Here is a 17,440-nt window from a genome sequence, read left to right as displayed (position 1 = left end):
CTGAGCCTGGTAGAAACAGAGATTATGAATCTTTTCATTTTTTGTCAGTCTACCATATATAATGCTTAATGTTTTTAATTTGCATTACTACCTATAATTGAGTTTGAGCATTTATTCACACATTTGTCATTATCTAAATATATTATTTTGTGAACTTCTTCCCATATCCTTCCACTTTATTTTTTGTTTTGTTTTCTTTCCTGTTCAATACCTACCCATCCTGTTACTGAAATGAATTCCTCTATCTGATCCTCCACTTTGAAAATCTTTTCCAGAAACCTATTAATTCATGATCACTTTTAAAATTTTGATAGTCAAATAGGTGTGTCTTTTCTAGTATTTAAGTTTCCAAACTTGGTTAAGAGCCTCCTCTATCCTAAAAATAGAATTTGAAAAAGTGTGTATTTATCCATGAGCATGTGCTTGTTATAATTTTAATGATCTTTGGAGTAATAGTCTTAAAAATTATATTGTGCCTTCTTAAATTTACTAGTATTAACCTAAAGAATATAACAACAGTTCACATGGTGCTTATGAGATAAAACAGGAAGAGGGAGAGAAAGCTCACATTTATATTTAGCATATGTCAAGCACCACACTCAGATTCTGAACATTTATCCACTTAATCCTCATTCAAAAACAAAACAAAACCTTAAATTGGGTATGGGCACATGCCTATAATCCCAGTATTTGGGAGGCTGGGACAGGAGGATCACAGGTTCAAGGTGAGCCTCAGCAACTTACTGAGACCTTGTTTCAGAATAAAAAATAACTAGCTGGGCATGGTGGCGCATGCTTGTAATCCTAGCCCTTGGGAGGCTGAGACAGGAGGATCACACAGGTTCAAAGCCAGCCTCAGCTACTTAACTGAGGCTCTCAGCAAGTTAGCGAAACCCTGTTTCCAAATTAAATATAATAGGTCTGGGAGTATAGCCCAGAGGTAGAAAGCCCCTGGACTCCATCCCCAGTACCATAAATAAATAAATAAATAGGACTCGAAGTGTAGTTCAGAGATAAAACCACCCCAGGTTCAATTCCCAGTAACACACACACACACACACACACACACACACACACACACACACACAAATAAATAAATAGGACTCGAAGTGTAGCTCAGAGATAAAACCACCCCAGGTTCAATTCCCAGTAACACACACACACACACACACACACAGTCCATCAAGTACCTGCTCCTCTTTTAAGTTGATAAGCCATACACACAAAAGAAGCCCCCAAGGGGAAATTTTGGATTCCAATGAAAAATATCTAAATGATAAGAGTAAGCCAGGCATATTGGCACACTCCTGTAATCCCGGTGCGTAGGAGAATGAGAAAGAAGGATTGCAGGATCAAGACTAACCTCAGCAATTTAGCAAAATTCAGTAACCTAGTGAGACTGTGCTTCAAAATAAAAATAAAATAAAATAAAATAGGGCAGAGGGTGTAGTACAACATTAGAATGACCTTGGGTTCAATTCCCAGTAAACAAACACAAAGACACACACTGAGAACAATAAAGGAATAAAGGTATTTATTACCCAATAACTTATACAAGTTTTTCCTACTTGAAGAGCTTTAAAACTAAGTAAATAAGCTGCGCGTGGTGGCGCACGCTTGTAATCCCAACACTTGGGCTGAGACAGGAGGATCGCACAGGTTCGAAGCCAGCCTCAGCTACTTAGTGAGGCTCTCAGCAACTTAGTGAGACCCTGTTTCCAAATAAAATAGAAAACAGGTTTGAATATAGCCTCAAGAACTTAGTAAGACTCTTAGCAACTTAGCAAGACTGTTTCAAACTAAAAGAAAATTCAAAACTCTGGGAGTATAGCTAGAAGTAGAACATCCCTGGGTTCAATCCCTAGTACCAAAAAATAAAGTAGAACCACAATAAAATGACATTTCATATCTACAATGACAGTTATTGTTATAGTTAGATACATAATGTCCCCTGAAGAGCTCAAGCACTACTACTGAGAACTGATGTAATGTCATGAGGGTTGTAATCTCATCAGTGGACAAGCCCATTATGATGGATTTACTGGGTGGTAAACTAGGCAGGTGGGTTGTGGCTGGGGAAGGTGGGCCCTGGGCATGTGGCCTTAACGACTGTGCATTTATCTTTGAATCCCCTGCTTCCCCGATATCTTGCTTCCGGACTCTGATGTGAGAACAGAACTCTTGCTCTCCTCTCTCTGCTTCATGCTCCTATGCCCTGAGATAGCAGACGCAGCCTCTCATGGACTGAAATGAAATATACAAAAACTGTGAGCAAGACAGGCGTGGTGGTACACACTTATAATCCCAGCATTTGGGAGGCTGAGACCGGATTATCACAGTTCATAGACAGCCTCAGCTACTTAGTGAGGCCCCTCGTAACTCAGTGAGACCTTGTTTCAAAAATATAAAGACTAGGGATGGGCAGGGGTAGCGCAAAGTACAACACCCTTGGGTTTCATTCCCAGTACCACAAAAAACAAAAAACATTAAAAAAAAAAAAAAAAAAAACCTGTGAGCAAATAAACCTTTCTTCCTCTAAGTTGTGTGGTCGGTTGTTTGGAGTATACCAGTAAGAATCCTGATCAAGATATTTTTATTTAAAAAAAAACAACAACAGATAAAAGCACTGGCAAGGATGTGGAAAAATTAAAATCTATACCCATTGCTAGGAGTAAAGTAAAATGGTGGAATAAAGTATTAGACAACAGTTGGGCAAGGCAGTTACCATAGGACCCAGCTATTTAACTTGTTAGAGTAGTTACATATCCATACAGACTTAGATGTTTACTTATACAAGTACTATTCATAAGAGTAGCAATGTAGAAACCCCCAAATCCAACAAATAATAAAATGTGGCTCATATCCATACAATGAAATATCATTTGGCAATAAAAATGAAGTACTAATATATGTCACAACACAGACAAGCCTTGAGAACATTAAAGTAAGTTAAAGACTATAGTGACTAAAGTCACATAGTATTTGTTGTATTCCATTTATATTAGGGGTCTAGAGTAGACCAGAAAGTAATTTAGTAGCTGCCTGGGGTTGGGGAGGATGGGCTACCAGAGGGAGTAAAATCACTTTTGCTGACACAGTAACCTTAAAAACAGAATAAAGAGCAATAGTTCCAACTGACCCACAAATGACAGAAGCACACAGGTGTATACAGTGATTCACTACTGCCATCACAAAAAGGTGCTGGGGGTGGGGCTATCTGGTAATATAAGATCCACTGGATGTCTTAAACGTCAAAAGTCACTAAAAACTTGCTACTCAAAGTGTGACCCAAGGATCAGCAGCATCAGCATTGTCTAGGAGCTTGAAGCTTATTAGAAATATGAACATAAGTGCTGGCCATAGTGGTGCACACTTGTAATCCCACTACTTGAGAGGCTGAGACAGAAAGATCACAGGTTCGTGGCAAATTGTGAAGCTCTTTGCAACTTAGTGAGACCCTGTTTCAAAACAAAAAATAAAATAGGGCTAGGAGTGTAGCTTGGATGTAGAACGCCCCTGAGGTTCCATCCCCAGTACCACAAAAAAAAAAAAAAAAAAAGAAAAGAAATATAAACGTAAGGCCCCATCCCAGGCCTACTGAACCAGACCTTACATTTGAAAACATTTGCTGGGCTTGGTGGCGCACGCTTGTAATCCCTGCGCTTGGGAGGCTGAGACAGGAGGATCGCACGGGTTCGAAGCCAGCCTCAGCTACTCAGTGAGGCTCTCAGCAACTTAGTGAGACCCTGTTTCCCAATAAAATAGAAAATAGGTCTGGGAGTATAGCCTGGAGGTAGAAAGCCTCTGGGTTCCACCCCAGTACCACCAAAAAATAAATAAATAAAACCATTTTGAAGTGACTCATGTTCATATTAAAATTTAAGAAGACCTGGCCTCAAGGAAAGACACTGGAAATATGAATGAGAAGGAAGAGGGAAACCATAAAAATTGTGAAGAATTTGATTCTTTCCCTGGAAGATGCCTACAAAACAGAATTCACAGGCATGAATAATAAATAAGGCTTATACAATCTTTTGGTGACCTTTTCAAGTTGATTTGAAAAACAATTACAACCCAAGGTATACTAGTTTCCATCAGAGTCTCCATGACAGACATACCAAGACATGCAACAGAGCATTTACTGAGGGGTATGGGTCAGACCCAAGTTGCTTTACTGAGTGTTTATCTTCCCTCAACATCACTGTATGTAAGTAAAACATTTAGAGACAAGCTAGGGCTTAAGTACAATAACTTGCTAAATACCTATAGATACTAAAAGTGACAGTGGAAGCCAGGTCTGACATCAAAGCCTTTGCTCTTTCTATTTTACCACACTACTTTTCAGCAGGCTGAATGACACAAAGCTATTTCCTAGAAAAAAGGTAAAACGCAGGGCAAAATAACATGGAACATGTGATTTCCCATTAAGAAAATGAACAACTTAATGACATTTAGGAAAACACAAATGAAAGAAATACACTTAAGATTAAGCCACCTATTTAAATTTACTAAAGAAGAAAGGTGAATATGTTCATTTTAATAGAGAAAACACTAGCCAGGCATGGTGGTGTATACTTATAACTCCAGTACTTCAGAGGCTAAGACAGGAGGACTTGCAGGGTCCAGCCAGCCTCAACAACTTACCAAGACTTTATTTCAAAATAAAAAATAGAGCTGGGCATGGTGTTGTACCCTTGTAATCCTCGCACTTGGGAGGCAGAGACAGGAGGATTGCGCAGGTTCGAAGCCAGCCTTGCTGACTGAAGAGACCCTGTTTCCAAATGAAAAAATATTAAAAAAATAGGTCTGGGAGTATAGCCTGGAGGTAGAAGGGTTTCCAGGAACCCTAATACCACAAAAAAACAAAACAAAACAAAACAAAACAACAAAAAGAAAGGGCTTGGGGTGTAGCTCAGAGGTAGAATGCCTCTAGGTTCGATTCCCAGAACCAGAGAGATAGACACAGACAAAAGAGAGAGAGAGGGAGAGAGGTGGGGAGAGGGCGAGAAACACTTTCAGTAGTATGGAATAGGGAAACATGCCCTGAAAAAATTCTAGTTCTGAAAAAGATAAATATTAATGACTTACTACAAACATTAAAAAAACTATGGAATACTTGTTATCTTGTGCCATTTATCCTTTTCCAAACCTTTCATTTGTCCTGACAATAGATACCCTTACCATTTTTTTTCTTCAATATGTATTTTGGCTTCACTTTAAGATCTTCATTTTATTTATTTATTTTTTATTTGTGTGTGTGTGGTACTAGGGGTGGGATCCAGGGGCTTTTCTACCTCCGAGCTACATTCCCAAGCCTATTTTATATTTTACTTGGAAACAGGGTCTCACTAAGTTGCTGAGAGCCTCACTAAGTAGCAGAGACTGGCTTCAAACCTGTGCGGTCCTCCTGTCTCAGCCTCCCAAGCGCTGGGATTACAAGCGCGCACCACCACGCCCGGCTAGGTCTTCATTTTAAATGTCACTTAAGTCAAATCTTTTTCTCATTTCAAATCTAAATTAAGGCAAAGTCACCTAAACTGGTCTCTCATCTGTATTTTTGGAACCACTATGAACACTGCTGCCATTCTAATACTACATAGTCTTTTTGGTGTCCTACGAAAGTGGGAAGGAACTGAAGTACTTCTAGCTCTAAAGACACAAATCAATCATCATGGCATTGTTCTATAGTCGTGTTTCATCTATAATGGTTCCCGCTCATCAATATCAAGTTTAAAATCCTGAACCTTTACAACAGACTACTATCTATGTTGGGAGTTCCCAAGACTAACCCTCCGGTCCAATGGTTTGCTAGGAGAACTAACAGGACAAAACATCATCATAGTCATAGCTAAAACTTATTATAGTGAAAAGATACAGAACAAAATCAAGAGAGGGACAAACAGATGGGGCAAAATCCAGAAGAAACTGGTGCAAGATTCTAAGTGGTCTTTCTCAACAGAGTCATATAGGCAGACTTGGCTCTAGCATGTACCAAAATTCCAGATTCCTATAAGGAAAGCAGGTGGTCAGCATGAACCATAATGTCTGTGCAGTTCAGGCACAGTGAGCCACTCCTATCAGGAGGAGGATGGGAACTCTCCCAGAATCTAAGTTCCTAGACACCAGCCAAAGGCCCACAATGCAAGTAAGCCTTTCTAAGGACAGTAGTGGCAGGCCTACTGTGTTAATTCTTTTCTGCGCACTCTCTAGTCCCATAGTCACTATCCTGCTTAGGATCTTCAGCCTTCCCTGATTCCATCACTTGTACTTCTCATCATCCCAAATCTAATCCTTGCAGGATCTATTCTCTTTCAGAATATGCAACTAAATTTTCTGATATTTCTCTCTTCTTTCTTTCTTTTTTTTTTTTTGCCAATAAGACTGTTCATTCTACAGCATAAGCTCTCTGTATTTTATATGGTTGATTTCTTATACTATAGACCATATGACCATATTTTGTATAACAAAATCTGCTTCAAAAAAGCACATCTGTTCTAAAAATGTTCTCTGGTGCCAGAGAAGACCATGAGAGGACTACAGAACTTAATCATATACTTCAGAGTGTAAGCTTTAATTCTCTGCTATGAACCTACATAGAACCCTAGCTCTACCTTGTATTAATTTTTTAAATTAATTTAATTAATTAATTTTTTAAATTAAATGATTTTTTAAAAAACTTATTGAACCTAGGTATGGTAATCCACACCTATAATCCCAGTACTGGGAGGCTAAGACAGGAGGATCTCAGGTTCCAGGGCAGCCTTAGTGAGTAGTGAGACTCTCATCAACCTAGCAAGACTCTGTTTCAAAATAAATAATGGAAAAAAAGAAAACCCTATTGATTTTGGTTTCTGGACATTAGTACTTTACTACTGCAAACCTAATATTTACTCAGCAAACACATTAAATGTGGTCTTCTCATAGGTTTTCAGCTACCAGGATATTTAATGTGATACTGTTTTTAATGATAGAAAAAAAATTAAGCCAGGCGTGGAACGCCTGTAATCCCAGTATGTAGGAAGCGACACAGAAGAATTGCAGGTTTATGGCCAGCCTCAGCTACTTGCTAAGGCTCTCAGCAACTTAGTGAGACCCTATTTAAAAATAAAGAGTAAAAAATAGAACTGAGGGTGTAGCTCGGTGATAGAATGCCCCTGGGTTTAATCCCAGTACCACAAAAGAAAATAATTAGACAATTATATCTAAAGAAAATTAATTATAACATATTCATATAGAATACTATTCATTGGTTTTAAATGTGGAAGTGTGCAGGGCGTGGTGGCGCACGCTTGTAATCCCCGCACTTGGGAGGCGGAGACAGGAGGATCGTGCAGGTTCGAAGTCAGCCACATGCGCTGGCTTAAGAGACCCTGTTTCCAAAAATAAAAAGTATAAAAAATAGGTCTGGGAGTGTAGCCCGGAGGTAGAAGGGCTTCCAGGAATCCCAGTACCACCAAAAACAAAAAAAAGTGGAAGTGTATGAATTTACTTACTATTTATGGCTTTATGTTTACAATACATTGTGTGTGTGTGTGTGTGTGTGTGTGTGTGTGTGTGTGTGTGTGTGTGTGTGTTACTGGGGACTGACCCAGGGGCATTGTACCTCTGAGCTACACCCCCAGCTCTAGTTTTTATTCTTTATTTTGAAACAGGGTCTCACTAAGTAGCAGCTGAGGGTGTCTGCAAACCATGGTCCTCCTGTCTTAGCCTCCCAAATGCTAGGATTACAAGCGTGCGCCACCACAACCAGCTTCCCCAGACCTATTTTTTACTCTTTATTTTGAATAAAGAACAGGGCATCACTAAGTTGCGGGGAACCTCACTAAGTACCTGAGGCTGGCCACAAACCTGCAATCCTTTTGTCTCAGCCTCCCAAGTACTGGGATTACAAGTGTGCACCACCACACCTGGCTTACATTGGCATTTTTCATCATCAATTAGAAACTTTATTGTACATATGTATTTAGTATTTCTTCAGGTTTTGTGTGAATGTATGCCACTGTCAATATGATCCACATTATGATGTGAAATTATAGTCTATCAATAAAAATAAATAAATAAATAAATAAATAAATAAATAAAATTCAAACACTCAAAAAAAGCAAAAAATATTATCAGTGACGTTATCTCTATGAAAGTAAGGAGGAGTTCTTATTTCCTTTGTGTTAATGTTTAAAATATTTTCTACAATGAAGATAGACATGCCTCGATATTTGGTGAGGACTGGTTCCCAGACTCCCTGTCAATGTCAAAAGCTGATGCTCATTTGAGTCCTTTATAGACTATGGTGAAGTGTTTATATAAAACCTACACACATCCTCCCATTTACTGTAAATCATCTCTATGCTACTTGTAATACCTAATACTATGTAAATCGTTATACTGTATTGTTTGGTACATAATCAGAAGGCAAAGAGAGTTTTTACATAAACAGTACAGACACAAACATTTTTCTCTATATTTTATTCAATCTACAAATGCAGTAGTTTTGTAATGTTATTAAGTCATTAGTGATATCTCTATCAAATATGGAAAAACCTAACACACTACTCTATTATGTGGATTGGCATATCAATACTAAGTGAGCCCTCTACTAATGAGTACATCACCAGCACCCTGGATCTGCATTACCTATCAATTTAACACTTAGTAAGAGTTAGATAGCTGTCATTTAAATGCTAGTCCTAGCCTCAGACAAGAGGATCGCAGTTCAGGGATAGCCTCAGCTATTACTTAGTGAGGCCCTTTACAACTCAGTGAGAGCCTGTTTCAAAATAAAGAATAAAAAACAGGGCTGAGATGGAGTTTGGAGGTAGAATGTCCTTGAGTTCCATCCCCAGTGCCACAAAATAAATAAATAAACAAACAAATAAATAAATGCTATCCCTCTTTTTCAATCCTGACACTAATAAGGGATTTGTTATGCACTACCCGACACAGTGAAAGGTACCAGACTTAAGAATGGGGAATGTCTTATCCCGTGACCGACAGGACATCTTCAACAAGGTAATTTCATAGATGGACTTAAGAATAGGGCTCTATTTTGCATCCAGTAACAAATAAGGCATCTTCAACAAGATAATTTAATTTCATAAAGAAATTCCATGAGAGGAAGGGCTTCAATGACAATCTCTAGAACTGCTGGCTTTAAGCTATCAAGTTTACTTGTATAAAATAATTTAATAGCTCCAAATGACTTTGTTTTCAATAGAGGATAGTAATTTTTACTCTCTCTCTCTCTCTTTTTTTTTTTTTGTATTGTGAATTGAACACAGGAACATTCTAACTCTGAGCTCCACCTGCAGAAGTTTTTATTTTGAAAGAGGGTCTCACTAAATTGTTAAGGCTGGCTTTGAACCTGCAATCCTCGTCTCAGCCTCCCAAGAACTAGGATTATAGGTGTGCACCATGGTGTCTGGCTGGTTGTATTCTCAGGTGCATCATTAGTGACTGCAAGCTTAAGAGAAGCATGAAATAACCTGACACTCAACTCCAAACTCCATGCTTACCTAGAAAAAGAACATCTACTCTTAGAACATATTCTTACCTTAGTAAAAAGGTGATCCCTATATTGCTGCTGAGTGACAAATTTTTTATAACATACTACACAAGCAAAGGAACTGGCGAAAGGTCCATGTAATGTAATTGTTGGATCACATGGAGAGTGATCAAACCTACTCAGCAAAAAAGAAGGAATATTAGAAAGATTACATTCTATGGGATGAACTATTTCATCTGTGAAGTTAGATGTTTTACACTTTTCTACTGAAATATTAAATGTTCTTTAAATTCAAGAAATTCCATGACACTTCCATATGAAAATCTCTTCACACAGTGAGAGAACAATATTTAACTCACTGTTAGATTTCATCAACAGATTTCAGAAAAGTCCTAAATATCCAGTAAAATAGATTTAAGCATTTCTTGCCAAACTAGTAAACTTCCAGTTTCAGAATTACAAGCCCATCAGTTTTTCCTTCTGGCTTTGACTACCATTAAGATTCACAAAGAATTTGTCTGTTTGTTTTATGGTACTAGGTTTTCTACCTCTGAGCTATACTCCCAGCACTGTTTGTTTGTTTGTTCACAGTATTGGGGTAAAACCCAGGGGCATTCTATCTCAGCCCCCAGTTCTATTTTTTTATTTATTTATTTTGAAAGGTCTCACTGAGTTGCAGGGGGCCTAAGTACCTGAGGCTGGCTACGAACCCAGATCCTCCTGTATCAGCCTCCCAAATGCTGGGATTACAAGCAAGCTCCACCATGCCCAGCTACTATTTTTTATTTTGATTTTGAAACAGGGTCTCAAAAGGCTGCTGAAAGTCTTCCTACTTCCTGAAACTATTCTCAAATCTGCAATTCTCCTATTTTAGTCTCTCAAGTACTGAGATTACAAGCATGTGCCACCACTCCCAGCCACAAAATTAAATGAGTCACTGCAGTAATAATCTCAGGTTAAGATTTCTGGCATGGGTTTGGTATGTAGCTCAGTGGTAGAGCATTTACCTATCATCATACACAAGGCCCTAGGTTCAATTCCCAGCACGGCACACACAGACAAAAAGGAAAATTGGGGCACATCTGTTTCCTATAAACAGTGTTTAATCCTTTCAATGTTCATTTTGACCACTTAAATTACTGTCATTTTTAAACTGCCTTAAAGACTTTTTAAAAGTTTGCAGGTGTATACACCTATAATCCAAATGCTTGGAGGCTAAGACAGGATGATCACAGGTTCAAGACTAGCCTCAGCTACTTAGTGAGATCCTGTTTCCAAACAAAAATTTTAAAAGGCCAGGGGTATAGCTCAGAGGTATAATGCCCCTGGGTTTGACCTCAAGTACCACAAATAAACAAAAAAAGCTAGGTAAGGCAGTGAAACATCTGGAAAAGGCAAAGGCATGGAACTCCATACTCTCAATTCCCATCTCCCATCTATCTGAAAGGGATATCGTGGGGAAAAGAATGTTTCATACCCTTATACCACCTTCCCTCGATAGCTACTTTCTCCTGTTCTACTAAGAAAAATCTCAACAAATTGATAAAATGGGTTTTACAGCGAAAGTATTTCTTTGTTAATTTTACTTCTACTTGTTTTCCATTAGTATTTATTTTGTAATTTCATACTGACTTCTGTGGAATGGAGCAAATATCCATAAGCGCTGTGTCTCTTGAAATTTACATTTACGGGCAAAACTAATCCAACTGCATTTCAATATTAAAAGTCTGTTCAGAATTTTATGAACCATGTTAGGGGAAAATACATACTTAAAGGCCACATTAATAAACAAAGAGTATCACTAGAAAAGTCTGACCTCACCAAGCCTCGTAGGTAAATTTAAATTAGAAATAAGTACATTGAAACAGTACAAAACAACTTGAATTTCAAATACAGAACTATAAGAGGTACTGGCACTTTCATTTAACACCGTCACTTTGGAGGCTGCGGTGCAACTCACTCGTAGAGTGCTTGCCTTGCACACACAAGACCTTGGGTTTTGACTTCCAAACTATGTGTCTGGTCATCCATCCACTATTCTGAATATCCTACTTACCTTTTCAAATGTCCCAAAAGGAGGTGTCCATTGTCAAATTCCTTGTTACAATGCATTATAGGACATGAAATTGGTTTTCCACACTTTTGTAGTTGGCCTCCCCTTCTTTGGAATGACCTTTTTGTTCCAGTAATTGTGCCTGTTTTCAGTCCTGCATCATCAGAATACAAATTCTTAAGTTACTATTTCAGCTATTTGTCCTTTGGACTGGTAGTCAAAATTATGACAAAAGAATGAAAATTAGGACATATAATCAACTGGGTAATCCTAAGCATAATTAAGCATTTATCTTATAAAATATTTGATAACCTAAAAGTAAATCGTTTTTTAGGAATAAAACAGCTCTTAACAATCTTTCAGTCGTATTCTCGAGGGAAAAATAATCTATTTGAATAAATTCAACAGCCAAGAAAAGTTGAAGATAAAATATATTAAATAATTAAGCCCCTAATCCCTTCCTTTCATTTATTTAAGCTGGCAAAAATCATTTATTTCAATTCCTATTTTCTCACTTAACTATCTTAAATGCATGATATGGCTGATGTAACTTATAAAGGATGCAGGTTCTATGAAAATTATGTTACATGCAACTGAGGTGAGGACTAGAGTGAAAAGGGCAGAGAGGCAGGGGTCTCGGGAGTGTTGCGTTCTAAAGAATCCAGTCACCTGACCACCAAATCTGCACAAGTGTCAGTAAGGACAAATGCAGGGACTTAGGTACTGTTGTCATCTCTCTCCTTTCTCTTTCTTTTAGAGGGGTGGGGACTGAACCCAGGGGCATTCTGCCTCTGGGCCACACTTCCAGCCCCCTTTTATATTTTGTTCTCAATAGGTTGCCAAGAGTCTCACTAATGCTGAGGCTGCAATCCTCCCTCCTGTCTTAGCCTTCCACACACTGGGTTTACATGCGACACAACACCTGGCCCCTTTTTCTTTTCTCTATTTTGTCCCTTCCAATTTTCCCTTTAAAATTTCAATCAGAAAATAGACTGCCCAGATGGGCGTTGGTGGTGCAGGCTTGTAATCCCACCATTTGGGAGACTAAGACAGGAGGATCAAGGATCGTAGACAGCCTCAGCTACTACTTAGTGAGGCTCTTTACAACTCAGTGAGACCTTGTTTCAAAATAAAGAATAAAAAATAAGACTAGGGGTGTAGCTCAGAGGTAGAATGGCCCTGGGTTCCATACCCAGTACAAAAAAAGAAAGAAAAAATAGTCTGCCCATCATTATCCTCTTTTAATCCCTTTTTATCTGAATCCATTTTTTTTATTCCTTTCTTTCTTTATAATCTTGGTGTTACAGTCATGGATCTGTTGTTGACTAATTGCCCTAGCCAAACACTTGATAGATGATGAAAATTTTAGAATGATATTGTATTAAAAGAATAATAAAATGGCCAGAAGGATTCTAGTACAATAAGTTTGATTATCATCTCCCTTTTATTATTGTCTCTTGTAGACTGTTTTAGTCAAACATCTTGAATATTTCAACATAATGGAAAACCAGGTATTTATCTTTACTCCAATTCATACAAGTATTTAGCTAGAATAAAATTATTCCTTAAACATAATCTAGTTTTTAAATCCCCAAATAGATATACATTGTTAAAGGTTTTAATTGCTTCTCTGGTGTCTTTGTCCTTATGAGAATGCCTCTAAATGTTTATAAATGCATTCTGACATCAAATAATGAATAGCATAGTATTTTTTAATAAATTTGTATTGGTGCATTATAGTCATATATCTTAATGGGATAAAAAAACTTTTGGAGATATACATATACACATCACCCAATCAGCCCTTACCCAATCCCTAACCCCTTTCCTCCCCATCCCTCCTACCCATGCTTGGCTTCCTGACTGACTCTGATATGTTTAAGCACATCATGTGCTTTAAAGAGTTTCCCTCTTCCCCCTCCCATCCCCTCAGATAAGTCACCTTCATTGCTCCTCTATAGGATCTCTTCTTCATCTAGAGCTCCTCCTGTTACCCATTTCTCTCTAGTTTTCGCACATTAGGAAAAGCATCTGATTTCTTATTTGTGCGACATTTCACTGTAAATGCCATAATTTTGTTCTCCCTTATGGCTGGGCAAAATTACATTGTGTACATATCCCATAGTTTTGAAATCCACTTATCTATTGAAGGACATCTTGGCTTGTTCCAGTTTGGCAATGGTGAACTGTGGAGCTATGAACATGGTTGCTAATGTATTAGTTTGTTATTTTGGTTTTCATTCTTTTTGGTAAATACCCAGAGGTGGTATTGCTGGATCATATGGTAAGTTCGTTTTCCTTCTGAGGATCTTCCATACTGTTTTCCAAAGTGGTTGCACCAACTTGCAATCTCTCCAACAATGTATCAGAGCTTCTATTTCTCCACATCTGATCAATTACAGTTTCTTTCTTCCTTAGAAGTCCTTCTTTTAATTTCCACACTTATTCCCAATTACTGAATCCCAAAAGCCAGAAGGTAAGTAAATTTGACAAGAAGATCTACTCACAACCAATTTTTTTTTTTTTTTAATAGAGGTCACTTGGACCTGGGAATCTGCTGAGAGATGAGGTGAGGCAACAGCAGCTTCCAGTGCTTCCTGGTTGCAGGGACCCACCAGCCCGCCCTTTGCTGTGGAGCAGGCCCCAGTCCCAGGCCTGCCGCACAACAGGCTACAGGGCAGGCCTCGCTGGCTCCAGATACAGCCCCGCCACATGGCAGGCTCCGGGCCCGGCCTCGTCCCACAACAGGCTCTAGGCCTGGCCTCACTGGCTCTAGACCTGGCCTCGACTTGCGGCAGGCTCTAGTCCCTGTCACTGTGGGCAAAACATCTACAGAGATTCCCATTTTTCCTTCCATATTTTTTTTAAGGAGGAGAAAACAGCATGTGTCATTTGCAGCTCGATTCTCTAGCAGCAATGGTTTTTATCTCCCCACCGAAAGTGGAGGCCCACAGCGTCACCATGGAGAGCAGGATCCGCTGCTCTAAGCACACCCTTGCCCCCAGCGCAGCATAGAGGAGCACAGCAGCCATGAGCACTGGGGTCTCCCAGGACATTAGGTGCAGCGAAACAGCCCAACCATATAAGTGGGGCTCATTCCGACTCACCCCAGAAATTTTTCTTACGTAGTATGTTGCCCAGAATTCCTGAGCATGTGTGGCAGGGGCAGTCTACTTTTGGGGAGATTTCTTCAAAAATTCAAGGTGGATTTGATTGGATCTGTCTGCCTTTCCAAAATACTGGCCACTGCCGCCATCTTGGTACATTTCCATGAAACTTTTTCTTACATAGTATGTTGTCCAGAGTTCCTGATTGTGTGGGGCAGGAGCAGTCTACTTTTGGAAAGATTTCTTCAAAACTTCAAGGTGGATTTGATTAGATCTGTCTGCCTCTCCTAAATACTGGCCACCGCTGCCTTCTTGGTCTCTCTGAAAGAGTATGTTGTTGTTGTTAATTCCTGTGCATGTGGGGCAGGAACAGCCTACTTTCTGATCTCTTCTGGGATGTCCCTCCAAAAATCACTTTTCTTGCAGTGGCGAGCACCATGCTGCCGTCTTGCCTTTAATTCTGCCATTTTCCACTCTCTCCTATATTTGAGAAAAGTAGTCATCACTGGAAATGTCTCCGTATATTGTCCCAATCAGCTATTAAACCAAAATCTGTTGTCTAGAGTTTCTCAGAGGGATGCATGTCCCATTCGGCCACTGCCAACTGTCATCACTGTGGCCGCAGTCTACAGCCACTGTCACTCGCATCTGCAGCCACAGCTGCCACCATCTTCCTCCTTCTCCAATATACATTAATAAAAGAAAACAGTAGCCGGGCGTGGTGGCGCACGCTTGTAATCCCCGCGCTTGGGAGGCAGAGACAGGAGGATCGCGCAGGTTCGAAGCCAGCCGCGCGCGCTGGCTTAGGAGACCCTTTTTCCAAACAAAAATGTAAAAAAAGTAGGTCTGGGAGTGTAGCCCGGAGGTAGAAGGGCTTCCAGGAACCCCAGTACCACCAAAAAAAAAAAAAAGAAAGAAAACAGTACGTGTCTTTTGCAGAAGTTGGGGGGCCGAGTATTTAGCAGCAAGGGTTTTGACTCCCCGCCAAGAGTGGAGGCCCACAGCTTCACCACAGAGAGCAGATTCTGCTGCTCGGAGCACACCCTGGCTGCCAGCACTGCGCAGAGGAGCGCAGCACCTTCACCTCCCGGGACATGCAGCGCACCAGCTGCCTGGATATGCGGGACTCCCTCTGACATGCCCTGAACCTTTTTCTTACTTAGTATGTTGTCCAGAGTCCCTAAGCATGTGGAGCAGGTGCAGTCTTACTTTCAGGGAGATTGACTCAAAAGTTTAGGGTGGATTACATTTAATTTGTCTGCCTCTCCAAAATATTGGCCACCGCCGCCATCTTGGTTCTCCTCCCGAGCATTTTTCTTACATAGTATGTTGTCCAGAATTCCTGAGCATGTGGGGCAGGAGCAGTCTATTTTTGGGGAGATTTCTCCAACAGTTCAAGGCAGGCTGGATTGGATCTTTCTGCCTTTCCCAAATACTGGCTGCCGCCGCCATCTCAATCCATCTCTTCTCTCTTATAGTTTAGGTAGGAATTCATGGCTGGAAATGTCTCTGTATGTTGTCCCAATCAAATATTAAACCAAAATCTGTGGTCCAGGCTTTTTCAGACATGTCCTATTCGGCCGCTGCCAGCTGTTGCCGCTGCTGATGCTGCTGCGGTCGCCACCGCCATCTTCCACAGTTCTCTAATAGCAGAGTATTAATCATACTTTAGTCTTTTTTTTTTTTTTTTTTTTTTTTGGTGGCACTGGGGGTGGAACCCAGGGGCTTTCTACCTCTGGGATACACCCCCAGACCTATTTTATATTTTATTTGGAAACAGGGTCTCACTAAGTTGCTGAGAACCTCACTAAGTAGCTGAGGCTGGCTTTGAACCTACATAATCTTCCTGTCTCAGCCTCCCAAGTGCTGGGATTACAAGCATGCACCACCATGCCCAGGTCCATACTTTAGTCTTAATGAGGAATTAAGTGAGATTACATCGTGTGTGTGTGTGTGTGTGTGTGTGTGTGTGTGTGTGTGTGTGTGTTGTTTGCTGGGGATCAAACCTAAGACCTCACACATGCTAGGCAAGTTGAGTGCTCAACCATGAGCTACATCCCCAGTCCTATCTTTAACTCAAGTGTAGAGTTCTCAGCCAGGCAATGTGGTGCATGCTTAAGCCTAGTACTTGGGAAGCTGAGACAGGAGGATCACAGGTTCATGGCTAGCCTCAGCTACTTAGTAGGCCCTCTGCAACTTAGTGACACCCTATTTCAAAATAAAGAATAAAGAATAGGGCTGGGGGTATAGCTCAGTGGTAGAATGCCCCTGGGTTCCATCCCCACTACCACACACACACACACACACACACACATACACACACACACACACACACACACACACACACACACAAAGAGACTCTGGGTAAAATTAAGTGGAAAAAACTATTAAAAAAAAAAAAAAAAGCCTTCTAGCTGGGCATGGTGGTTCATGCCTTCAATCCCAGTACTTGAGAGGCCAAAACAGGAGAAGCATAGGTTTGAGGGTAGTCTCAGCAACTTAGCAAGGCCCTCAGCAACTTAGTTGAGACCCTGTTTCAAAATAAAAATAACATAGAGGTAGGGTTGTAGCCAGAGGCAGAATGTCCCTGATTTTAATTCCCAGGAATGCAAAAAATAAATTAAAAAAAAAAAGCCTTGTCTTTGAAAAGGGCAGAAAACTTCTTTACTAATAGTATTGGTTGCATTGTTTTCAAAATTAGTAAATATTTAAATTTATGCAAAGCGGTCCAACTGCAAAGATCCATAAAAATGGATTATCCAGGGCTGGAGAGGTGGCTTA

General features: G+C 40.0%; 1 protein-coding gene across 1 annotated transcript in view; it reads right to left on the bottom strand.

Moving 5' to 3' along the window:
• Positions 1–17,440, bottom strand: part of LOC308266004 (E3 SUMO-protein ligase ZNF451-like) — a gene marked incomplete at both ends in the record, with an annotated part of 99,165 nt that overhangs the window by 38,453 nt on the left and 43,272 nt on the right. The window contains 2 exons of the mRNA XM_080700068.1: positions 9,548–9,674; positions 11,556–11,706. Of these exons, the coding sequence (XP_080556194.1) occupies positions 9,548–9,674; positions 11,556–11,706 (278 nt within the window). The remainder of the gene's footprint in view (positions 1–9,547; positions 9,675–11,555; positions 11,707–17,440) is intronic.

The sequence above is a fragment of the Muscardinus avellanarius genome (assembly GCF_963383645.1).
Source record: "Muscardinus avellanarius genome assembly, chromosome: 8".
In the NCBI taxonomy this organism is placed as follows: domain Eukaryota; kingdom Metazoa; phylum Chordata; class Mammalia; order Rodentia; family Gliridae; genus Muscardinus; species Muscardinus avellanarius.
This window is presented reverse-complemented; position numbering and strand designations above follow the sequence as displayed.